Consider the following 26,096-nt stretch of genomic DNA (forward strand, 5'->3'; position numbering starts at 1 on the left):
AGGAACAAATAGCTGTATAGTGATGTCAGAGGCTTTCAGTGAAAATCACAGTTTTTGTCAGTGGTGGAAGTAGCTTTCTGCTGGAAGAAATACCATAATGACGCAAACCTTGATGGTATGACACTGGATCCTATTAGTAGAGTGTCTGAGGATTCCAAATCACCCCCTCTTTATTGGAGACAATTTGTGTAGTTCCAACAGTACAGTAACACATAGCTGTATAATGCTGTAATGAAAATACGGTTTTGGTAACAGTAGGTTTTCCTCCAAAGAACTATAGAATGACGCAGATCTTCCTGGTTTGACACCAGATTCTGTTTGTAGTCTGAGGTTGCCCTGAAAAAAAGTTACCCTTGAACGGGGAAAATGTGAAAATGTTTTCTTCAAAACATGTTCTGTTAAGAGTTGACAGTAGTTTAAAACCATGAATACTTCCAGCAACAGTGTTGGTATTGTTGCATCATTATAATTTATAGTTAAAAAAAAGTTATATTAGACAGTAAATCGATCATTATTAATTGATTCCAATAATACATTGTTCGTTTTTTCAATAAATGTATATTTAAGTCAATTCAAACTTTAATATTTGTGATTTTAAAATCAGAAAAAAGTCAAGTAAAACAATTACAGTGGGACTTTTATTTAGAAATGATGCCGTACGATCACGTGACCGTAATGTCACTAGGTTCACAATGCCCAACAAATCTGAGCTCGCGACCTCTCCACAGGGAAACATTTCGCCTGAAAATAGGAAGAAAATAAACCAGGGGAGCAGCTAGCCGAGCTGGTTATCAAAACACAACCGAAGAAGTCGTTGATGCTTCAATGATTCTGCGAGAGGCGCTTTGTCCGTTTACTATGTGTCAACGGGGAGTGAATTTCGCTGAACATTTATATTCTGGACCGTTTTAACCCAAGCTAAACAGCTAGGCGAGAGGATTTCTAGCTCGCTAGCTAATTTACTACTATAGCCAGCGAAGAAGCAGTGGTGGTAGACTTTGCAAAGAGCAACTGCTAGCTACAATCGTAGCTAGCCAGCTCTTGATAGCCAGCTACCTCCACTTTTGCGATTTTCTGTCAAATGGGTACATGTTATAATGTGCAATTGCTGTTTTTGCAATTTGCACAATAACGTCAATGATTACAAAAACCAAACTAGCGAGTTTTTTAATCGCTTAGCTAACGTTACTCGTTCGGCTTTGTGAATTAAGTGCAGGCCATGGACTGAATAACGCACAAGAATGGTGTCTCGTTATCTTGATGACTAGCAGTCATATATTGGATCATATAAATTGGGTACAACTAAACAATAGAAACCTTGCATTTGGTTTGTGTGTGTAAAACTCAAGACCACTAACGTTAGTTCGCCAATTTAGTTATTTGGATCATCATGCGTTGGATTGCTGGGCCCTTGTTCCAAATTGGATGAAAGAAACGCAGAGAACGGATTATCCAGACGTCAATTTTGAATTAATTTGCATTTACGGTGAACGGAGGCGATATACAATGTCTACAGCGAAAGAGAACCCTTGCAGAAAATTCCAGGCGAACATTTTTAATAAAAGTAAATGTCAGAACTGCTTCAAACCTCGAGAGTTGCATCTCTTGACCGATCAAGATCTGAATCAGGTAAATAATTATTGTGATGTGGCCACATTTCAGTTCACATGTTACAAACACCTATGCGACAATGTGACCATTTGGGCGTCTCGAGTTTGCTGTTACTGTCAAGTTGTGTAACAGTCCAATTTTGGCAATATTTTTGCCAGCTACCTAGTCACACTTCCACTTAGTGTTCTAAAGCTTTTAGAAACTGACAGTCACTTCATGCTGTCTGCTTTGCCATCCTCAAGTCTGTTAATTGGAAGTGTCTGTGGTTATAGTTCAGCATGTGTGTGTCATTCTGGTTGTGTCCTCATTCAGTGACCATTTGTTGAAGACAGACTCCTTTAGAGATGAACCAATGGTGTGTGTGTGTATGCATGCATGTATGTATGTATGTGTATGTATAATCTCCTGCTTCAGTCTGACAAACTAAGGCGTGGTCTGCTAGGAAGAAAAACAGCGTTTCTCACGATCAGCCACTGGTTCAATATGAGGAATCAGCTGTAATAATAGGACCCTGGTATAAAGCCACAAATGAACATTAGATTTGGATAGATTAATTGGATAAAGGGAGGTTTGACCAGCTTCAGGTTAGGAATAACATTTATTACTGGCAAATAACACTATCCTCCCAAAATGAGGAATCAGCTGACCCATCATGGAGCCTGTCCAATTTTTGGGAGACATTGTCCTGAAACATCCATATGACTGGCAGGCAGGGTCACCAGCTGACTTAAGGGACTGTGCTGCCACACTCCGATAACTGTGGCTGCAAACAAGAAGATTGTGCCCTCCTGAATGTGACCCCAAATTCAACTTAAGTGTAGGCCTACACAAAGTCCTCACGTCAATCAAATGTATTTATAAAGCCAAAGTGCTGTACAGAAACCCAGCCTAAACCCCAAACAGCAAGCAATGCAGGTGTAGAAGCACGGTGGCTAGGAAAAACTCCCTAGGAAGAAACCTAGGGAGGAACCAGGCTATGAGGGTTGTCCAGTCCTCTTCTGGCTGTGCCAGGTGGAGATTATAACAGAACATGGCCAAAATGTTCATAGATGACCAGCAGGGTCAAATGATAAATCACAGTGGTTGTCAAGGGTGCAACAGGTCAGCACCTCAGGTGTAAATGTCAGTTGGCTTTTCATAGCCGATCATTTAGAGTATCTCTACTGTTCCCACTGTAGCTCAGTTGGTAGAGCATGGCGCTTGCAATGCCAGGGTTGTGGGTTTGATTCCCACGGTGGGCCAGTATGAAAAAAATGTAATAAAAATCTATGCACTCTACTGTAAGTCGCTCTGGATAAGAGCGTCTGCTAAATGACTAAAATGTCAAATGTAAAAAAATTTTTTTTCCTGCTGTCTTTAGAGAGTTGAAAACAGCAGGTCTGGGACAAGGTAGCACATCCGGTGAAATACTGTATGTGTACTCAAGTCGCATTATAAGTCCCCCTGGTTTCCTTCACCCAGTGAAGTAGTGAATGAGAGGATTTCTATCTCTGAGATCATTAGCTAGTTTCTGTTGTATCCTATAATTGATCCCATGCGATGAGGTCCAGATGGGCCCTTGAACATGGCTTAAGAACAGCAACGCCAGCAAGCATCCTCTCCTCCACAAAATGTGTATGTGTTTCTCTGCTTGTGTATTAGTGAGAATGTGTTTCTCTGCTTGTGTAGTGTATGAGTGAGAAAGTGTGTTTGCGTTTCTCTGCTTGTGTGTATGACAGCCTGCTTGTGATTACTGCAGGGTTAACCCCTTCAGACCTGGACTCCTGACTCAGGACTAGAATCTTAAAGCGATTACATCACTTCTTTAATCCTCCTGAGACCCAGCCTTGCCCTCTCCCAGGGCCTTTGACGTCACCAGTTGAACCAGAGATGCTTCTATCCGCTGCTCTATCCATATAGGGCTAGTAATGAGTTGTCTCATACCGGGGAGTCTGAGAGTTTAAACAATACGCTACAGCTAGCTGGTTCTAATCTCAAAACAAAACAACCCTTTTTAAAATAAGTTTAGCCCAAATCTATCAAAGGAACTAGTCATGACATTGACTGCCATTTTGGACAGGAAAATGTAAACACTGAAGAATGTAGCCTATCTGCGCTCTCATATTCTGTAATGACGTCCTTTGCGATGAGTGGACGAAATGAAAACAGTAAAGTGGAATTCATAAGTGAAACAGAGGGTGGTTCCACTTCCATGAGCTGGGCCTCTGGTTAGTAGATGCACCCTGGCTGGGTTAAGTATCTTAATGCAGTTTGAATACTATGCATGGCTCCAAGAGAGGCGCTCATTAGTCTAACTGAATTTGAGCCCTAAATTTAAAGCGAGTTATTCTGAATTTGGAAGTGGAAGTTGTTTAACTCAAACTTTCACACTCTCCAGTCATTTGGTCACGCCTCCCTCATGAATACATAATTGAAAGAGATGCCTAGCCCACATGGAAAAGTTATCTGAAAGGAAATGAATGTGGAGGAAGAGTATGTTTAAATTGCAATCTTTGTTTTACACACCAAGGGATCGGGGGTGTCAGCAAATTCTTTCTATTACAATTTGTTTAGCCTGAAAAATAATGTCCTGAAAATGTAGACCTAAATGTCTGTAAACTCAGTGATGCTGGTATATTTAGTTGGTCACGTGATAGTGCAGTGTTTCCCCTAGCATTTTTCCAGCAGCGGTGGAGTCAGGCAAGGTTGTTCTAGATCAAAACAGAGTGTAGGTGGTAGCCCAACCACGCCCCTGACAAGGCCGTTGGCTTGGCATAAATCGTTCTGGAATTGGAGGCGTAGAGAGATGTGGCGTTTTTCAGCTCATTTCCTGTAATTCTCAAAAAAATGTCCATGGAGCTGAGATTTTTCTGCAGCGTGAAAGCTAATTTCCTACAATCCACACTCATTTTGCCATGGCTAATTCTGTTTTCTTATCCTCAAACATAATAAAACCAATGGGGCCCCCTGGAAATGTGCCCTATCAGTAGTCCAGCCATGCAAACAAATACTCATTCGTTTTTAGAATGGTCTATTATCCCTGACTTTCTAGCTTTTATTTTAGTAATTTCTAGTTCTCAAAGATCATATTATTAAAAAAGTTTTTACATTCTGCTGGGAGAGGACGATAGTTTCAAAGGTATTTTTTCTGGATCGAGGCTATTGCTGAGCCATGCTGCTCTGTAGTTCCCGAGGCATCGGTGAGATAAAGAACCCACTCAGGATAGAAGGTGGGAGGCAGGGAGGAGGGAGAGTGGGAGGCAAGGAAATGGTGGAAATACAGACTGAGGGTAGTGGGTGAGAGAGAACAGTTTGGGAGCGATAGTGGGGGATGATGGGAGTATAGAGGGAAGGAGAGCGAAGAAAACCCAGGGAGAGAGAGGAGGCACGGGGGTATGGAATGATTTGAGGGAGGAGAGGAAGAGCTTGTGAAAGAAAGTGCGGGGTTGGGATTGAAACTGGAACAGAGTTTCTCACAGGTTACTCTCACCAGTGGAGCCCAGAGTTCTCAAATGAACGTACATAGATCTCAATTCCACATGGTCCAAAATGATGTGTTAGACCTATAAGTTCCAGTTCTATCTATACTGAACAAAAATAAACATGCAACAATTTCAAATATTTTACTGAGTTACAGTTCATGTAAGGAAATCAGTCAATTGAAATAAATTCATTAGGCCCTAACCTATGGATTCCAAATTACTGGGAATACAGATGTGCATCTGTTGGTCACAGATGCCCTAATAAAAAAAAAAAAAGTGTATGGATCAGAAAGCCAGTCAGTATCTGGTGTGACTACTATTCGCCTCATGCAGAGCCACACGTCTTCTTCGTAGAGTGTTTGTCAGGCTGTTGATTGTGGCCTGTGGAATGTTGTCCCATTCTTCTTCAATGGCTGTGCGAAGTTGCTGGATATTGACGGGAACTGGAATACGCTGTCATATACGTCGATCCAGATCATCCCAAACATGTTCAATGAGTGACATGTCTGGTGAGTATGCAGGCCATGGAAGAATTGGGAAATTTTCAGCTTCCGGGAATTGGGTACAGATCCTTGCGTTATGGGGCCGTGCATTATCATCTTGGAAACAGGTGATGGAGGCAGATGAATGGCACAGCAATGGGCCTCAGGATCTTGTCATGGTATCTCTGTGCATTCAAATTGCCATCGATAAAATGCAGTTGTGCTCGTTGTCTGTAGCTTATGCCTGCCTATACCATACCCCCACCATGGGGTACTCCCTTTGCAATGACATCAGCAAACCGCTCTCCTACACGACCCCATACACGTGGTCTGCAGTTATGAGGCCAGTTGGATGTACTGCCAAATTCTCCAAAAACATTGTCGGAGGAGGCTTATGGTAGAGAAATTACCATTCAGTTATCTGGCAACAGCTCTGGTGGACATTGCTGCAAGTCAGCGTGCCAACCGCACGCTCCCTCAACTTGAGACATTGTGGTGTTGTGTGACAAAACTGCACATTTTAAAGTGGCCTTTTATTGTCCCCAGCACAAGGTGCACCTGTAATTATGCCGTTTAATCAGTTTCTTGATATGCGACACCTGTCAGGTGGATGGATTATCTTGGCAAAGGAGAAATGCTCACTAGCAGGGATGTCAACAAATTTGTGCAAAACATTTGAGAGCTACACTTTGTGTGAATGGAACATTTCAGGGATCTTTTATTTCAGCTCATGTAACAATGGACCAACACTTTACATGTTGCGTTTTATATTTTTGTTCAGTGTACAATCACCAAGGCTCTGCATTGGTTTTACTTGGCTAGGAGGAGTAAGGTGAACTTTCAGATGGGTCTACCTTACGTTTGAATGGACCTTTTGGCATGAGTCCTAAATGAGTGGAGGAGAGAGCAGCGTCCAGGCCTCCCTGGATTGTACTGGGGAGGCAAGAGGTTAACGCGTGATAGAGGACGCAACTTTCTGTTCGATTATGGCATCTGAGAGTATTAGCATCTCCATTTTGAAGTAGTCAATTTTCTTCTACTACTATGAGTTGGTAAACAAACTGAAAGGGTGCATACTGGCACTTGGAGTGTGTTGTTTGAACAGGTATGAAGCCAAGGTTGACGATTTACTGCCACCTGCAGTTACGGAATGTTTTCTCACAAGTATAATTCATTGGTTAATCCCTCCTGATGACCTGGATGGAATGATGTGATCCTCCCTTAACCCATAGGAAGTCCCACCCAGTTTTCTACTGCAACATTGTGAAAGTCCCCAATAGCGCTGCCCATGCTAAAACAGACTTTTGGGCACTAGAGTCCTCTATCTCTATGGGTTAACCTCACTGCTGGTGGGGTTGGAGGTGGGCTGGAATGGAGGGGGAAGGTAGGTCTGTGGGAGAGAGCTGAGGGGGGAGGGCGAGGTCACAGGAGGATCACTATAAAGGAAGTGAGGCTTGTGTGTGTGGAGGGAGGAAGGGTGCAAGGGTGTGTCCCTCCTCTCCAGGTCTCCTGGTTCCTCAGCCCACCAACATCGCTACAGGCCACAGCTGCTCGCTTACACTGCCTCTCCTTGTCTCGCTCATTCTTTCCTGTCCAGCTCTTTCTCTCTGCCTCGCTCTCTCTTTGGATGTTTTGTAAGAGAAGAATGGATGTTTTGTAGGAGAAGAATGGAGAAATCAGTTATGCATTATAGCAAGACCTGTGTGATATTTGCTACTTTATTGATAACATTGCCCATATAAGATCTGAGATCAGGAAACATCCATTTTGGATTGTAGCCTAGGCGTAGACTTCAGTGCTGCAGATAATCAGCTAATCATCAATAAATAAAACCATTAGTCATAATTGCTGCCTAAATGGTAGACTTATCAGATTTCTTAGGACTAGGTCACGGCACGTTTATCTCCTCAGTCACCCCATCACCTGTTAAAAGTAACCAACTAAATGTCTCTATAGGCAGTCAGTCTATGCAAGCGGAAACAAGGCACATATAGATTTGACAGACATGCAGGGACACAGGCTAGCTAGTGACAGCCAGGGCCAATACCCATAAAGTCTTAATAATCGTACACTCCTCTACCGCGTGTAAGACGCTAGTCTGGATTTTGAGGTAAAGGTAGGAGGGATGTTTTATTTTGCAAAACAAGCCTGACAGCTGCTTCTTGGTAATGTTTAACAGTAAAAGTTAGACCAAGACAAACAAGTTTAGAGTGCAAAGAGCAGCCATTTTTAACAGCCACCCCCTCACCGTGGGAGCTCTGCTCCATGTTTATACATTTCCACATCTTTTGAACTTTTGTGTTTTCATTGGAAACATGCAGGTTTTTGGCTCAAACAACTTCCATGAGGTGAATGTAGGTTGATAAACGGGCTGTTCTCATTCACAAATCTTCATTTAAACGCAAGGCAATGGTGTCTATCAAACGATGCTAATTAGGCCGACAGGCTTGCTAACTGGTTTTGTGGTTTGAAAACTGAACATCTGGACCCCGAAATGGGTCCTCTCCTTGCTGACTGCTTCCCCCCCTCCCCCCAATTTTAATGATTGTCTAAATCACTCTGTTTTACAGGCCAAACCTATTTACGGCGGATGGCTGTGCTTGGCCCCCGAGGGAACAGACTTTGACAACCCCATGCAGAGATCCCGGGTAAGAGCAACCATGAGGCGTATATTTGTGCACGCGCTCACATGGAATGGGGGATGGGTTAGTATGTTTGTTCCCTGTTCTTCCATAGCACTGTAGTCGAATGATAAACATTAGACAAACACCATTCCCGGGCAGCAGAACCTCAGTGAGAGGGGGATGGGTGAACATTGACCATCCGGATGTTTTCATCCACTTGGGAAGTATGCTTTGAAGCGCTTGAAACACAGCCCTAGCGTATAGTCAAATGGTCAGAGAAATGGGCTCTCGATCTGCAGAGGTATTGTCCTTTTCATGGCAATTCGCCTGGTGCTATACGTCACGATGATTAGAGCGCACATACGGGTACACACAGTGTCGTGAAGGAGCCGAGCACTCGCTCATGTCCGGATCATGGAATCTATTCAACAAACTGCTCTAAGCCAGATGGGCCATGGCGCCATCTTGGGGGCAAGTCCACTGGGGCTGCATCTGCATAACAATGGATAACTGTGAACATGGGTTTACACCTTTGACGGTTAACACCTCACAACAACTGTTTCGATTATGCAGAGGTTGTTGATCCTGCTCTTCAGAAGTTCTCACTGTCAGCCCTAGCAATGTGATAAGGCAGGTTGCCTATTTTGAGTGCACTGGGTGAGGTAGGTGACGCAGTGATCCTGGGTTAGAGGATAAGGAGAGAGACTTGAGGTTTTGTTTCAGGGAGTCGGTGCTCCGGTTTTATTTCCTCCAAATCAAACTTCATTTCCATTGACTTGTGCTGACAGTAAACAAAAACATTTCAGCATATTTGATCATAAACAATTACTTGTCACAATCTGAGCCAGTAGTCAAATGATAAATATAATTTCTCCAAAGCAGTAAAATAAATATTCATTTAAGGTACAAATTAGATCCTTTCAATATGCAAATATTTCTAACAACATCCTACCGCTAATAAACAACAGTGCATCTTTAAATGCAGATCAATTGAAGAATGTAAATAATATTGCGGGTTACTTACGTTTGGGTATTGGATTCACAGATAACAGAAATTAAAGGATACATGTTGGAGAGGTTTTGTACTAGTGCTTAGATTGTTTGGCACTGAACTAAAAGACAAAGGAACTCAGGTATTTAAGAAGTGAAATTGGTTGCAGGTGTGCTCAGAGCATAGAGATGTACAAAGGGTCTCTAGTGCCAAAAAGCGTGTTTAACATGGGCAGCGCCATTGAGGACTGATACATTGTGATCTCTATACATCTCTATGGCTCAGAGGTGTCTGCAGTTAAAGGGACAGTTAACAAAAAATGCAATTTAAAGGAAGTGTGAACTAAAAAGTCTAAGATCAATAAGAGCCTTTGCTACACTATGGAAACACAATTTCCTATAACATCAGGTTGTATACACTATTATAAACTGGGTGGTTCGAGCCCTGAATGCTGATTGGCTGACAGCTGTGGTATATCAGATCGAATATCACATATGCCAAAATATTTATATTTACTGCTCTAATTACATTGGTAACCAGTTTATAATCGCAATAAAGCACCTTGGGGGTATATGGCCAATATACCACGGCTAAGGGCTGTATCCAGGCACTCCGCGTTGCGTTGTGCTTAAGAACAGCCCATAGTGGTGGTATATTGGTCATATACCAGATCCCCTCGTGCCTTATTGCTCAAGTATAACACTGGCGTTACAGTTGAAAAGCAGCAATAGAGAGTACTAGTGTTGTCATGATACCAGAATTTTGACTTCGATACCAATACTCGATACCAAAACAATAACAAAATGATACCACTGCAAAAAATAAGCCATATTACCAGGTCACAGAATGGCACTTGATCCAGACAGATAAACTCAGCTACTGCTCTGTTCAGTCATTGGGCATCTTTTGAGTTCAATATCATTACGTTATAAAAAAATGTACGTCCATATTTTTCAGAGACCATACATTAATGAATCAATTATACAATCAATTTGACTTTTTACCATTCTAACTTCATTTTTTCATTTTTTTTTTTTACCTTTATTTAACTAGGCAAGTCAGTTAAGAACGAATTCTTATTTTCAATGACGGCCTAGGAACAGTAACTGCCTTGTTCAGGGGCAGAACGGCAGATTTGTACCTTGTCAGCTCGGGGATTCGAACTTGCAACCTTTCGGTTACTACTCCAATGCTCTAACCACTAGGCTACCCTGCCGCCCCGGTAATAATTTATTTTGAATGGTAAATCTTTATTGATTAACTGGGTAAATCAAGATGTAGCCTAGGCCTATCCACAATACAGGTGAATGCATATTCAGTGTGTGCATGCATTGAGTTATTGAGCTTGTTTTGGCTGATTTCATTGGGCTACAGATGACAAACAATCTGTTTCCCTTGCAAGGGCTCCCGAGTGGCGCAGCCGTCTAAGACACTGCATCTCAGTCTAGAGGCGTCACTACAGACACCCTGGTTTGAATCCAGGCTGTATAACAACCGGCCGTGATTGGGAGTCCCATAGGGTGGCGCACAATTGGCCCAGCGTCGACCGGGTTTGGCTGGGTATAGGCCGTCATTGTAAATAAGAATTTGTTCTTAACTGACTTGCCTGGTTAAATAAAGGTTACATTTATTTTATTGTACTGATCAACAACATTTGTATAGAAGTAGCTTATTTTATACAAATGTGCTCCGTCTCTTTAACAGAGTTCGCTGATCATCTTTGGGAGAGATGTGAGCGAGAGACCGAGTTAATTAATAACGTTTTTGGTGGCAATCAGCTTTGAAATCAGCATTTTTTTTTAATGTTATCTTTAGCTGTCCGCTACCAGTGTCTTCTTGCATTGTAAAGTGTTCTAGCATGTATAGACATTGTTTTACGAACAATAATCATGTTTAAAAATCTCTACATGCCGTGTCACGTTATTCAAATGTGTTGACTTATGTGCGGCATGATGATGTAACATGATGCAGCCCAGACTTTCAGTGCGCGCTATAATAAGGGCTCGGCTGCGCTGATAGACGAGCTTGATTCTTGACACATTTTGACAGGAGTACCGAAAGTAACACATTCTAGTATCGGAAAAAGTACCGTGCAGGTTGGCTAAGACTAAGTACAGTAATGGATGTTACTGTTTCATCAGGGAGCCACAAAGGTGAAGTAAACAAATGTAATCGCTGAATTCATGTCATGGTTGCTATTTCAGCCACAGAGTAGAAAGAAGCGAAACAAAATTTCCATTGTTTAAAGTTGAGACACGTCATTCACGCAAAGTAAAAAAATTGGGTGTTTAAGTACGCCTTCAGCATAATGTAGTAAAGTTGGCCTCGTATAGGCCCTTGAACAAATAATTGATTGGGCGGCAGGTAGCCTAGTGGTTAGAGCGTTGGACTAGTAACCGCAAGGTTGCAAGATCGAATCCTTGTGCTGACAAGGTAAAAATCTGTCGTTCTACCCCTGAACAAGGCAGTTAACCCACTGTTCCTAGGCCGTCATTGTAAATAAGAATTTGTTATTAACTGACTTGCCTAGTTAAATAAAGGTTAAATAAATAAAAATACCAAGGACATCCATAATCCATCAGATTAACAGTTTTTAATGAAGCCAGAAACGCAAATAATTAATCTCAGTCATTGATAGTATATAGGTATTATTGCATGTTGACTAACCAATCACAGTGACATGAGATTAAATCTAGTCATGATCAGTTTCAGGTAAGCTTAGTAGATTGGAGGTCAGAGACTTGGCAGTGTGGTGCCAGGACAACAACCTCTCCCTCAACGTCAGCAAGACAAAGGATCTGATCGTGGACTAAAGGAAAAGGATGGCCGAGCACGCTCCCATTCACATCGACAGGGCTGTAGTGGAGCGGATCCAGAGCTTCAAGCTCCTCGGTGTCCACATCACTAAGTTCTACAGCTGAACCATTGAGAGCATCTTGACTGGCTGCATCACCGCTTGGCATTCAACCGCAAGGCGCTACAGAGGGTAGTGCATGCTGCCCAGTACATCGCTGGAGCCAAGCTCCCTGACATCCAGGGCCTGTATACCGGGCAGTGTCAGAGGAAGGCCCTAAAATTGGTCAAAAACTCCAGCCACCCAGGTCATAGACTGTTCTCTCTGCTACCGCACGGCAAGCGGTACTGATGCACCAAGTCTGGAACCAACAGGACCCTGAACAGCTTCTACCCCCAAGCCATAAGACTGCTAAATTGATATTTAAATAGTTAAGGGAATAGCTAACCGGACTATCTACATTGACCCTTTTGCACAAACTTTTTTTCGACTCATCACATATGTTGCTGCTACTGTTTGTTTATTATCTATCCTGTTGCCTAGTCACTTTATGCCTAGTTATATGTACATACACGTAGGTTGGAGCCATTAAAACTCATTTTTCAACCACTCCACACATTTCTTATTAACAAACTATAGTTTTGGCAAGTCGGTTAGGACATCTACTTTGTGCATGACACAAGTCATTTTTCCAACAATTATTTACAGACAGATTATTTCACTTATAATTCACTGTATCACAATTCCAGTGGGTCAAAAGTTTACATACACTAAGTTGACTGTGCCTTTAAACAGCTTGGAAATTCCAGAAAATCATGTCATGGCTTTAGAAGCTTCTGATAGGCTAATTGACATAATTTGAGTCAATTGGAGGTGTACCTGTGAATGTATTTCAAGGCCTACCTTCAAACTCAGTGCCTCTTTGCTTGACATCATGGGAAAATCAAAAGAAATCAGCCAAGACCTCAGAAAAAAAATTGTAGACCTCCACAAGTCTGGTTCATCCTTGGGAGCAATCTGTTCAAACAATAGTACGCAAGTATGAACACCATGTGTCATACTGCTCAGGAAGGAGACGCGTTCTTTCTCCTAGAGATGAATGTACTTTGGTGCGAAATGTGCAAATCAATCCCAGAAAACAGCAAAGGACCTTGTGAAGATGCTGGAGGAAATGGGTACAGAAGTATCTATAGCCACAGTAAAACGAGTCCTATATCGATATAACCTGAAAGGCCGCTCAGCATGGAAGAAGCCACTGCTCCAAAACCGGCATTAAAAAAGCCAGACTACGGTTTGCAACTGCACATGGGGACAAATATCGTACATTTTGGACAAATGTCCTCTAGTCTGATGAAACAAAAATAGAACTGTTTGGTCATAATGACCATTGTTATGTTTGGAGGAAAAAGGGGGAGGCTTGCAAGCCGAGGAACACCATCCCAACCATGAAGCACGGGGGTGGCAGCATCATGTTGTGGGGGTGCTTTGCTGCAGGAGGTACTGGTGCACTTCACAAAATAGATGGCATCATGAAGTAGGAACATGATGTGTATATATTGGAGCAACATCTCAAGACGTCAGTCAGGAAGTTAAAGCTCGGTTGCAAATGATTCTTCCAAATGGACAATGACCCCAAGCATACTTCCAGAGTTGTGGCAAAATGGCTTAAGGACAACAAAGTCAAGGTATTGGAGTGGCCATCACAAAGCACTGACCTCAATCCTGTAGAAAATTTGTGGGTAGAACTAAAAAAGCATGTGTGTGCAAGGAGGCCTACAACCTGATTCTGTTACACCAGCTCTGTCAGGAGGAATGGGCCAAAATTCCCCCAACTTATTTTGGGAAGCTTGTGGAAGGCTACCTGAAATGTTTGACCCAAGTTAAACAATTTAAAAGCAATGCTACCAAATACTAATTGAGTGTATGTAAACTTCTGACCCACTGGGAATGAGATGAAAGAAATAAAAGCTGAAATAAATCATTCTCTCTACTATTATTCTGACTTTTCACATTCTTAAAATAAAGTGGTGATCCTAACGGACCTAAAACAGGGAATTTTTACTTGGATTAAATGTCAGGAATTGTGAAAAGCTGAGTTTAAATGTATTTGGCTAAGGTGTATGTAAACTTCTGACTTCAACTGTATCTACCTCAATTACCTCATACCCCTGTACCTTGACTCAGTACTGGTACCCAGTGTATGTCACCTGGGACCTCGTTCATAAATATGGTGGGTCAGTTAAGAACAAATTCTTATTTACCATGACGGCCTACACCTGCCAAACCCGGACGACTCTGGGCCAATTGTGCGCCGCCCTATGGGAATCCCAATCACGACCGGTTGTGTTACAGCCTGGATTCGAACCAGGGTGTCTGTAGTGATGCCTCTTTCCCACCTCTTTAAGGAATACCTAGGATAGGATAAAGTAATCCTTCTAACCCCCCCCCCCCCCTTAAAAGATTTAGATGCACTATTGTAAAGTGGTTGTTCCACTGGATATCATAAGGTGAATGCACCAATTTGTAAGTCGCTCTGGATAAGAGCGTCTGCTAAATGACTTAAATGTAATGTAAATGCCTCTAGCACTGAGATGCAGTGCCTTAGACCGCTGCCCCATTCTGGTTGCCGTCTCTATTCAGCTATTTCATTCCACTCCTTGTTCTCCATGTCATTTGCCAAAGACATGAGAAATTACCAGGAATGACTGGAGTGTCAAGGAGTGTTAGCTAAAATGTCTGGTATCCAGACTACAGGCGGTGGGTTCTCGGATTTATGTTATTGTATCTTTAAGCATCTCTTAGCTATATGTTCACTACACCCTATTAGTCCGAGGACATAATGGAGCTTAAGTGTTGGTTTGGTTTCAGCCCAATAACAATGCTCCTCTTTCCCTGCAGAAATCGTATACAGTATTAGTTTATAGGCCGTTTCTTAATAGTTTATAAGGAGATCTTCAGATTAAGTGTTAACGATGTTCCTCTTTCTCCCAACAGAAATGGCAGCGGCGGTTCTTTGTGCTGTACGAACATGGCTGCCTGCGTTTTGCCCTGGATGAATCGGTAAGGAGCTGTCATATCAGCCATGCTACTTCCACCTCCTCCCTAACAACCTAACAGCACTCCTTACCTGTGTCTATAATCAGGTTATAGCACTGCCTCATGGCTTCATGCAGAGGCAAGGTGACTGGGAAGAGTAGTATTTGATATGGTCCGTGAAGGACGGGAAGGCATGTTGAATGACCTGACTGGTACCTGCATGGGAAAGAGATGACTGGGAAGCCTTATCTCTGTTAGCTAGCCTTGTGCTGTGAGATGTTAAAACTGCCCCACCCTACCGCAGAGTAAACATCACACTGAATAACCATGAAAATGTATATGGAGGTGGACGGAGAGAGAATATAGTTTGAAGCAGAGGAACATAGGGGAGGATGGAGGTAGAATAATACAGATTGGGAAAGAAACTGAGGAACAGAGACTAGAGAGAGTCCCTTACAGCTTATGACATCCCCTTTGTGTGTGTGTGAGTGACTGGGGAATGTGACACGGGTGACCAACCCCACTGGCCGATCAGGCTGGAGATTAGGCTGCTTGTGTGTATACAGAGGCCCACTTCACACTCTGCTCTGCCTGACTGTCAAAGCTGCCATAGCTTCAGTCCCTGGCCTCTAGCTTCTAACCTTGACCCTAGCTTTGGGCCTGCTTTATATGTATCAAACCCCAGTTATCAGTTCTCTACAAAACAAAATTGATGAAGAGGAGAGGATACTGCTTTTGACTGCTGAGATGAAGGCCTACTCACTCTGTGGCTGTGTGTTTGTGTCCAGGTGGTTGCTTTGTGCAGATGAGATCGCTGAAATCATAATCATTGTCTTCATGTTGTCATGGATCCCCACGTGATGACAAAGGGAGGAAACATCCTGGTTTCGCTTTGCATACGTGTGTGTGTGCGTGTGTGTGCTCGCGCATGCTGACTGTGCTTGCGTGCGTCCATTTCTCCAGTGTGCATTGTGTGCGAATGACACCCGTTAGTTCGGTGTAGCACTTTTTTCCTGTCATTGTGAAGCTGGTCGTGCTATTTAGACGTGGAGGGCCTCATTGTCTTCGTGCCTTTTCATCTGCAGCTCAGGGAACACCCCGGAACGCCACCGGGAAACTGGGTCAGGAAAATTGCCACTTTGTTGCCGTCACTGTGCGCCTCAGTCCCCCACAATAGAAACGTTTCCAAAATGTAGCCTATACAACATTTTGGGAGTTCAGCGTTGATCTCAGTGCACATTATCGTTTACTTAGTTTAAACTCTAGGCGGAGGAGTGGAAATTAAATTAGATATGATTTGTTTTTTTTATTCATCATCAACGTATACATCCTCAGCCTGATCGGACACCAACCCCGTAAGTTAAAGGCCTACTGTATATAGTAGAGAGAAACAATACCCTGTCTTTTCCCTTGCTTGCCATGTATGCTTTAGAGGTCGACCGATTATGATTTTTCAACGCCGATACCGATATCGATTATTGGCTGACCAAAAAAAGCCGATGCCGATTTAAAACAAACTATATATATATATATATCTTGTTTTTTTTAAACGTTTTATTTATTTATTTGTAATTATGACAATTACAACAATACTGAATGAAAAACTTATTTTAACTTAATATAATACATAGATACTATCAATTTAGCCTCAAATAAATAAAGAGCCATGTTCAATTTGGTTTAAATAAAGCAAAAACACAGTGTTGGAGAAGAAAGTAAAAGTGCAATATGTGCCATGTAAAAAAGCTAACGTTTAAGTTCCTTGCTCAGAACATGAGAACATATGAAAGCTGGTGGTTCCTTTTAACATGAGTCTTCAATATTCCCAGGTAAGAAGTTTTAGGTTGTAGTTATTATAGGAATTATAGGACTATTTCTCTCTCTACGATTTGTATTTCATATGCCTTTGACTATTGGATGTTCTTATAGGCACTTTAGTATTGCCAGTGTAACAGTATAGCTTCCGTCCCTCTCCTCGCTCCTACCTGGGCTCGAACCAGGAACACATCGATAACAGCCACCCTCGAAGCAGCGTTACCCATGTAGAGCAAGGGGAACAACTACTCCAAGTCTCAGAGCGAGTGACGTTTGAAAAGCTATTAGCGCGCACCTGCTAACTAGCTAGCCATTTCACATGGGTTACACCAGCCTAATCTCGGGGGTTGATAGGCTTGAAGTCATAAACAGCGCAATGCTTGAAGAATTGTGAAGAGCTGCTGGCAAAACGCACGAAGGTGCTGATTGAATGAATGCTTACGAGCCTGCTGCTGCCTACCACCGCACAGTCAGACTGCTCTATCAAATATCAAATCATAGACTTAATTATAACATAATAACACACAGAAATACGAGCCTTTGGTCATTAATATGGCCGAATCCGGAAACTATCATTTCGAAAACGAAACGTTTATTATTTCAGTGAAATACGGAACCGTTCCATATTTTATCTAACGGGTGGCATCCCTAAGTCTAAGAATTCCTGTTACATTGCACAACCTTCAATGTTATATCATCATTATGTACAATTCTGGCAAATTAATTACGGCCTTTGTTAGGAATAAATGGACTTCACACAGTCCGCAATGAGCCAGTCGGCCCAAACTGCTGTATATACCCTGACTGCTTGCACGGAACGCTAGAGAAGTGACACAAATTCATGTTAGCAGGCAATATTAACTAAATATGCAGGTTTAAAAATATATACTTGTGTATTGATTTTAAAGAAAGGCATTGATGTTTATGGTTAGGTACATTGGTGTAACAACAGTGCTTTTTTCGCAAATGCGCTTGTTAAATCATCACCCGTTTGTCGAAGTAGGCTGTGATTTGATGAGAAATTAACAGGCACCGCATCGATTATATGCAACACAGGACACGTTAGATAAACTAGTAATATCATCAACCATGTGTAGTTAACTAGTGATTATGTTAAGATTGATCGTTTTTTATAAGATAAGTTTAATGCTAGCTAGTAACTTACCTTGGCTTCTTGCTGCTCTCGCATAACAGGTAGTCAGCCTGCCATGCAGGCTCCTCGTGGAGTGCAATGTAAGGCAGGTGGTTAGAGCGTTGGACTAGTAACCGGAAGGTTGCAAAAACAAATCCCCGAATCCCCCCCCTGAACAAGGCAGTTAACCCCCGTTCCTAGGCCGTCATTGAAAATAAGAATGTGTTCTTAATCTGACTTGCCTAGTTAAATAAAGGTGTGTTTAAAAAAAAAAATGAAATCGGCAAATCGGTGGCCAAAAATACAGATTTCCGATTGTTATGAAAACTTGAAATCGGCCCTAATTAATCGGCCATTCCGATTAATCGGTCGACCTCTAGTATGCTTACACAATGCAGATACCAGTTTAGATGCGGTAAAGGAGCGTTCCATTGACCAGATTGGCCCACATTCAACAATCTGATCTAACAAAGTGGATATTTGTCAAATCCGTCATGATTTATGTATTGTAACAGGCCCACAATGTGGTTACTTAAGTCAGATTTGGATATATTTGTTTTTTGCTGCATAACATGTAGAAAGACGTTGTCCCTTTTCAAGTTTAGAAGTGACTGCTAAATGCTAACTCCCATTTGAATAAGATGGTTAGCATAGTTAGCGTACAGTAATCAATGGTGGTAGTTAGCTATTTTTAACTGTAATGCATTTGATTGGTAAAGATGACATGAACATGTGTTGGGGTTGACATCCATACTGACATTTTACTTGGATTTTTACCTCAACATAGTGTGAAATACACATAAACAATAGCCTAAATGTAGGCTAATTTTGCTGGCGGGCAAAGAGGGGACTCGGAATCTTTCCCACACGCGTTTCCATGGCAATTCCATTGTTTTGGTCGAGTTCAATTTACCTTTACCACATCTATAGCCTATATCTGGGCCGTATACAGCATATCATAAATACTTCTTTTACCTCTCTTTTTGATGAAGGGATGTTCTCTTCTTTTTTTTTGTGCAATTGCTGTAAAAACAACAGGAAATCAGCTCCAAGTGATTTTTATTTAAGAAATCTGTTCCGAAGTATTTCTATGCATAATAGAGACACGTGATCGTATACAAATGTAAGCAAGGTTTGAAATGATTATGTTTTAGTCAAACATCTGTTTGGGCTTCTTGCGATCAATTTGCAGTCTACAAATGATTTGTAATTATGTTCTGGCCCCCGACCATCCGTACCAAAAAAGAATCGGCCCGTGGCTAAATCTAGTTGATGATGCCTGGTCTATATGTTCATTTGCATAATTTTGTGGAATTAAATTGCTGCGTGTGTATATTCGTTAATCCTCCTGTAGCCTATCTTATTTATCACATGTGCACAGCATAGAGTGCCTATTTTGAGCAGGATTTCTCCTGAAGCTCCTCGGCTGGTTGCTGCTGGAGTAAAATATGTTATTTTATAAGCCCGTTCATTGCGAAACAACTCAAAATGCAGTTGCTTGTTAAAAACAGATTTGGTACATGATTAATGAAAACAAGTTTTTATTTCTCAACTGGTAATTGAAGCGTGCCTCCCATTCACCATAGGCTACAAGTGTAGGCAACAGGCTATCGGCGTGTTACACACCACATTACAATGTGAGCTGGATTTTTTATTTAACCTGTATTTAACTAGGCAAGAACATTATTTACAATGACGGCCTACCGAGGAACTGTGGGTTAACTGCCTTGTTCAGGGGCAGAACAACAGATTTTTTACCTTGTCAGCTCAGGGATTCAATCCAGCAACCTTTCGGTTACTGGCCCAATGCTCTAACCACTAGGCTACCTGCCGCCCCAAAGCTGGAGGTAGTATGCATTTTGAAAACGCAAATAGTTTGAAACCTGAATGTTTTATTTCATATTATGAGACATCTCATATCTTGCTTTAAAGTAGCCTATAGTCAAAATCTGACAATGGAAACATGGAGTCAATTTTATAAAGACTGTGTCAGCGTGCACACGCCCGGCCCGCACACTCCACAGGAGTGATGGGACAAGGACATCCCTGCCGGCCAAACCCTCCCCTAACCCGGACAACGCTGCACCAATTGTGTGCCGCCCCATGGGTCTCCCGGTCGCGGCCGGCTGCGACAGAGCCTGGACTTGAACCCAGAATATCTAGTGGCACTCGGGAGGCCATAAAGACTTTATAGGCGTGTGAGTTTCAAGTTGGGGAAGCTTACAATTTATCCTTCCATTTCTGTCAATCTGCATGCCAGTTATGATTTTCGTGTGCGCATTTTCGTGGAACAGTTTCTTTTCAATAATAACGTTTTAGTTTCTCAAAATCATTGTCACGTGGTTAATCGTAAAAATCTGAATGAAAAATTATACAAATCAAAAAGCAGAAATTCAACTAATGCTAGCACCAGCCTCTGCCATATGGACACATTGATACACCTTGATCCATTGCCGGTTTAAGAAAAGAGCGCATGGAACTCATAGCTTATAGGCCAATGTAGCAGTAGGCTCCATTGTCAACTAAGTAAAAATAGGCTACATAAAGCTGACAAATTAAAAACAGTCGAAAATATGATGAAAATATAGGTTATTTCAATCGCATTCATCTCTACTCTGATGGGGATTATATCAAAATAGACAATCAAACGGCCAAAAATTCACACAATGAATGCTTAAGAATAGAGGTCGACCGATTATGATTTTTCAATACCGATACCGATTAATCAGCCAATTTATTTTTGATTGTTTTTGTAATAATGACAATTACAACAATACTGAATGAACACTTATTTTAACTTAATATAATACATCAATAAAATCAATTTAGCCTCAAATAAATAATGAAACATGTTCAATTTGGTTTAAATAATGCAAAACAAAGTGTTGGAGAAGAAAGTAAAAGTGCAATATGTGCCATGTAAGAAAGCTAATGTTTAAGTGCCTTGCTCAGAACATGGGAACATATGAAAGCTGGTGGTTCCTTTTAACATGAGTCTTCAATATTCCCAGGTAAGAAGTTTTAGGTTGTAGTTATTATAGGAATTATAGGACTATTTCTCTCTATACGATTTGTATTTCATATACCTTTGACTATTGGATGTTCTTATAAGCACTTTAGTATTGCCAGTGTAACAGTATAGCTTCCGTCCCTCTCCCCGCTCCTACCTGGGCTCAAACCAGGAACACATCGACAACAGCCACCCTCGAAGCAGCGTTACCCATGCAGAGGAAGGGAAACAACTCCAAGTCTCAGAGCGAGTGACGTTTGAAACGCTATTAGCGTGCACCCGGCTAACTAGCTAGCCATTTCACATTGGTTACACCAGCCTAATCTTGGGAGTTGATAGGCTTGAAGGGGTGGGTATAATTTGGGGAACGTTCCAACAGGAATCTGTTCCAAAAAACGTAAAGTAAAAGGTTGCCAACCAACAACGCATACAAAGTAGCAACGCATACAAACCTAGCTAACTAGCTGCCGAATAGGCATCAACTCACCACGTAGCTTATTCTTAATGTTTGTCCATAGGCAACCAGAGTGAGGACAGACATTTTTCGGAATAAACGTGATTAGTGAAAAACGTAATGAAATAGACCACTCCCTACCCGGTATCTTATTCTGCCGCTATTCAACTTTGTATGCGTTGTTTTTTGGAAACCTTGTTATTTACGAAGTTTTTGGAATAGATTCCTGTTGGAATGTTCCACAAATTATACCCACCCAGGTTGAAGTCATAAACAGCGCAATGCTTGAAGCACAGCGAAGGGCTGTTTGAATGAATGCTTACGAGCCCGCTGCTGCCTACCACTGCTCAGTCAGACTGCTCTATCAAATCATAGACTTAATTATAATATAATAAACACACAGAAATACGAGCCTTAGGTAATTAACCTCTATGGGCTAGGTGGGACGCAAGCGTCCCACCCGTGGTGCACTCCATCAACAGCAGGTGCATTTCAAGAGCGGCAAATTTGAATCCAAATAAATGTCAAAATTCAAATTTTTCAAACATACAACTATTTTACACCCTTTGAAAGATAAACATCTCCTTAATCTAACCACGTTTTACGATTTCAAAAAGGTTTTACGGCGAAAGCATAAATTTAGAGTATGTTAGGACAGTACATTTACAAGAGTTGTGTGTAATGTTTTGTCAATTCAAAGACAGGGTCACCAAAACCCTAAAACCAGCTAAAATGATGCACTAACCTTTTACAATCTCCATCAGATGACACTCCTAGGACATTATGTTAGACAATGCATGCATTTTTAGTTCTATCAAGTTCATATTTATATCCAAAAACAGCGTTTTACTATGGCATTGATGTTGAGGAAATCGTTTCCCTCCAATAACCGGCAGTCAAGTCAGCACCACAAATTAAATAATTAAAATTAGAAAACATTGGTAAAATATTATATTGTCATTTAAAGAATTATAGATTTACATCTCTTGAACGCAATCAACTTGCCAGATTTAAAAATAACCTTACTGGGAAATCACACTTTGCAATAATCTGAGCACTGCGCCCAGAAAAATACGCGTTGCGATACAGACTAGCTGCCATGTTGGGGAGATCTAAAATCGAAAATACTATGTAAATAATCCATTACCTTTGATTCTCTTCATCAGATGTCTAATGGGCCATCATCGTTCCATGGCTCTTGTTCGGTCAGATCTCCCTCCAGAAGACTCAAAACACTTTGTAAAGGCTGGTGACATCTAGTGGAAGCAATAGGAAGTGCCAAAATATTCCTCAGCCCCTGTGTTTTTCAATGGCATAGGTTTAAAGGTAATACAACACATCAGGTATCCACTTCCTGTCAGAAAATGTCTCAGGGTTTTGCCTGCCAAATGAGTTCTGTTATACTCACAGACACCATTCAAACAGTTTTAGAAACTTTAGGGTGTTTTCTATCCATATATAATAAGTATATGCATATTCTAGTTACTGGGTAGGATTAGTAACCAGATTAAATCGGGTAAATTTTTTTATCCAGCCGTGCAAATACTGCCCCCTAGCCCTAACAGGTTAATATAGTCGAATCCGGAAACTATCAACTCGAAAACAAAAGTTTTTTTCTTTCAGTGACATACGGAACCGTTCCGTATTTTATCTAACGGGTGGCTAAGTCTAAATATTCCTGTTAGGCATTGATGTTTATGGTTAGGTACATTGGTGCAACGACAGTACTGTTTTCGCAAATGCGCTTGTTAAATCAACACCCGTTTGTCAAAGTAGGCTGTGATTCAATGAAAATTAACAGGCACCGCATCGATTATATGCCACACAGGACACGTTAGATAAACTAGTAATATCATCAACCATGTGTAGTTAACTAGTGATTATGTTAAGATTGATAGTTTTTTTTATAAGTCTAATGCTAGCTAGCAACTTACCTTTGCTTCTTGCTGCCCTCGCGTTACATGTAGTCAGCCTGTTAATCCTTGTGGAGTGCAATGTAAGGCAGGTGGTTAGAGCGTTGGACTGGTAACCGAAGGTTGCAAAAACGAATCCCCCCTGAACAAGGCAGTTAAACCCCGTTTCTAGACCGTCATTGTAAATAAGAATGTGTTCTTAATCTGACTTGCCTAGTTAAATAAAGGTGTAAAAAAAAAATCGGCAAATCGGTGGCCAAAAATACTGATTACCGATTGTTATGAAAACTTGAAATCGGCCCTAATTAATCGGCCATTCCGATTAATCGGTCGACCTCTACTCAAGAATTGGAGAGAGACTCGCTCGCCTATATCTTCGCCACTCACCCGTCCCCTTCTTCTTGTCTCAACATTTTAAATTATACTCAGCATAGTTATACTTATCTTCACACATATTTTAGATGCTTTTCACAGACAAGCACAACTCATTAATCAGCTAGGCCTATTCTGGGGTGAAAGTAGAAAGAATTTCTTCCCGGTACTGGACCTCCTATATGTGCAGGTGCTTGCACCAACATTCTTTATTGGCCTAATCATAGAACTACATATAAAATCCCTATTCATTCAATAGTATTACTGTCGGCCTAGTCTAAAGATTTGTCATTTAACTTTCAAAATGTATAACCTTTTATTATGGCATAAACCCAACCAGTCATGATGTTTTCATCTGATTGTGCAGCAATCCCTTCAAAGGGCTACTTTACTAGGCGACCTGCGCAGGTTCATCCACTCGCAACATATCTCCAGCCTCTAAACAGTGGTGAATGGAAAGAGACACCTGTTACACAAAACACTAAAAAGTGTAACAATATTTGCTGATTGTCATTAGGCCAGAATTTATGCGTCCACTGCTGTCTGTGGAGGTCTGGGTGTTGGCCAATCATCTATGCCTTGGCCAAATTTCAGTATTTTTGTCTTAACCATTTTCAAGCCCACTCACTCATTTTTAATGCCTCTGACATGCGGTAATGATAAATAGTGGTCTAATAGCATACAGTTTTCTTTACATTTTGTTTTAAATATTGTGATAGGCTCACGTTTTACTGGTACGGGGTACCCCCACTATGTATTTTGCCGGGATGCAGTGCCAGACCGTATCGCCTTACTTTCACCCCTGAGCCTATTGCTGCTACCACAAATTGCAGGCATCCCAAGTAGGCAAAGGCCTACCAGCTTGTGATTTGAAACAATCCACAGCTATTTTTTAAAAAGAAGCTAATGATCCTCGATTCCTCTGCGGCTAAGTTATGCTTTCTGATGAAGTATTTTGAATGATTAAATGTATTTCTGTATTTCTCCTTCCGTGGCCTCCAACTGCTCTTAGATGCAAGTAAAACTAAATGCATGCTCTTCAACCGATAGCTGCCCGCACCTGCCTGCCCGTCCAGCATCGCTACTCTGGACGGTTCTGACTTAGAATATGTGGACAACTACAAATACCTAGGTGTCTGGTTAGACTGTGAACTCTACTTCCAGACTCATATTAAACATCTCCAATCCAAAATTAAATCAAAATTAAATCTAGATTCCTATTTCGCAACAAAGCCTCCTTCACTTATACTGCCAAGCATAACCTCGTAAAACTGACCATCCTACCGATCCTCGACTTCGACGATGTCATTTACAAAATAGCCTCCAACACTCTACTCAATAAATTGGATGCAGTCTATCACAGTGCCATCCGTTTTGTCACCAAAGCCCCATATACTACCCACCACTGCGACCTGTACGCTCTCGTTGGCTGGCCCTCGCTTCATACTCATTGCCAAACCCACTGGCTCCAGGTCATCTACAAGTCTTTGCTAGGTAAAGCCCCGCCTTATCTCAGCTCACTGGTCACCATAGCAGCACCCACCCATAGCACGCGCTCCAGCAGGTATATCTCACTGGTCACCCAAAAGCCAATTCCTCCTTTGGCCGCCTTTCCTTCCAGTTCTCTGCTGCCAATGACTGAAACGAACTGCAAAAATCAATGAAGCTGGAGACTCATATCTCCCTCACTAGCTTTAAGCACCAGCTGACAGAGCAGCTCACAGATCACTGCACCTGTACATAGCCCATCTGTAAATAGCCCATCCAACTACCTCATCCCCATACTGTATTTATTTATTTATTTATCTTGCTCCTTTGCACCCCAGTATCTCTACTTGCACATTCATCTTTTGCACATCTATCACGCCAGTGTTTAATTGGTATATTGTAATTACTTCGCCACCATGGCCTATTTATTGCCTTACCTCCCTTATATTACCTCATTTGCACACACTGTATATAGACTTTTTCTACTGTATTATTGACTATGTTTGTTAATTCCATGTGAAACTGTATCTTGGCCAGGTGGCAGTTGTAAATGAGAACTTGTTCTCAACTAGCCTACCTGGTTAAATAAAGGTGAAATCTTTTTTTTTTTAAAGACAGGAGTAATTATATAGTTTTGGCAAATTTATTTCAATTTACTTCCCTATAGAACCCACCGCTACGCCATTTCTCTCTTGTTCTATTGGTTTTCATATCAACTTTCACAATCCTGGTCATATTAGCAACCCATCCTAGTTGTTGCATCTTAAGATCCCCCCTCTTTCTAAGTTTCTAAAGGACATTTTCATCTCTGTCACATATGGAACCGTTCTAATCAGGTGTGCTGTTTTGATTGGTGTTTTCCCGCGAATTGCATTTTGGCAAATGTTTGAAAATAACTTTTTTTATTGGCTTT

General features: G+C 41.6%; 1 protein-coding gene across 3 annotated transcripts in view; it reads left to right on the forward strand.

The window, feature by feature from the left end:
* The first annotated feature begins 682 nt into the window (after positions 1 to 682).
* The window catches only part of LOC106589502 (myosin phosphatase Rho interacting protein), a 75,167-nt gene continuing 49,753 nt past the window's right edge, over positions 683 to 26,096 (forward strand). For 2 of the 3 annotated variants that reach the window (XM_014179564.2, XM_014179563.2), the window contains exons 1-3: positions 683 to 1,629; positions 8,125 to 8,202; positions 14,958 to 15,023. In XM_014179564.2, the coding sequence (XP_014035039.1) occupies positions 1,426 to 1,629; positions 8,125 to 8,202; positions 14,958 to 15,023 (348 nt within the window). In that variant the 5' untranslated portion in view covers positions 683 to 1,425. The remainder of the gene's footprint in view (positions 1,630 to 8,124; positions 8,203 to 14,957; positions 15,024 to 26,096) is intronic. The other variant, XM_014179565.2, reaches the window with a different exon arrangement.

Source organism: Salmo salar, chromosome ssa28, assembly GCF_905237065.1.
Source record: "Salmo salar chromosome ssa28, Ssal_v3.1, whole genome shotgun sequence".
In the NCBI taxonomy this organism is placed as follows: domain Eukaryota; kingdom Metazoa; phylum Chordata; class Actinopteri; order Salmoniformes; family Salmonidae; genus Salmo; species Salmo salar.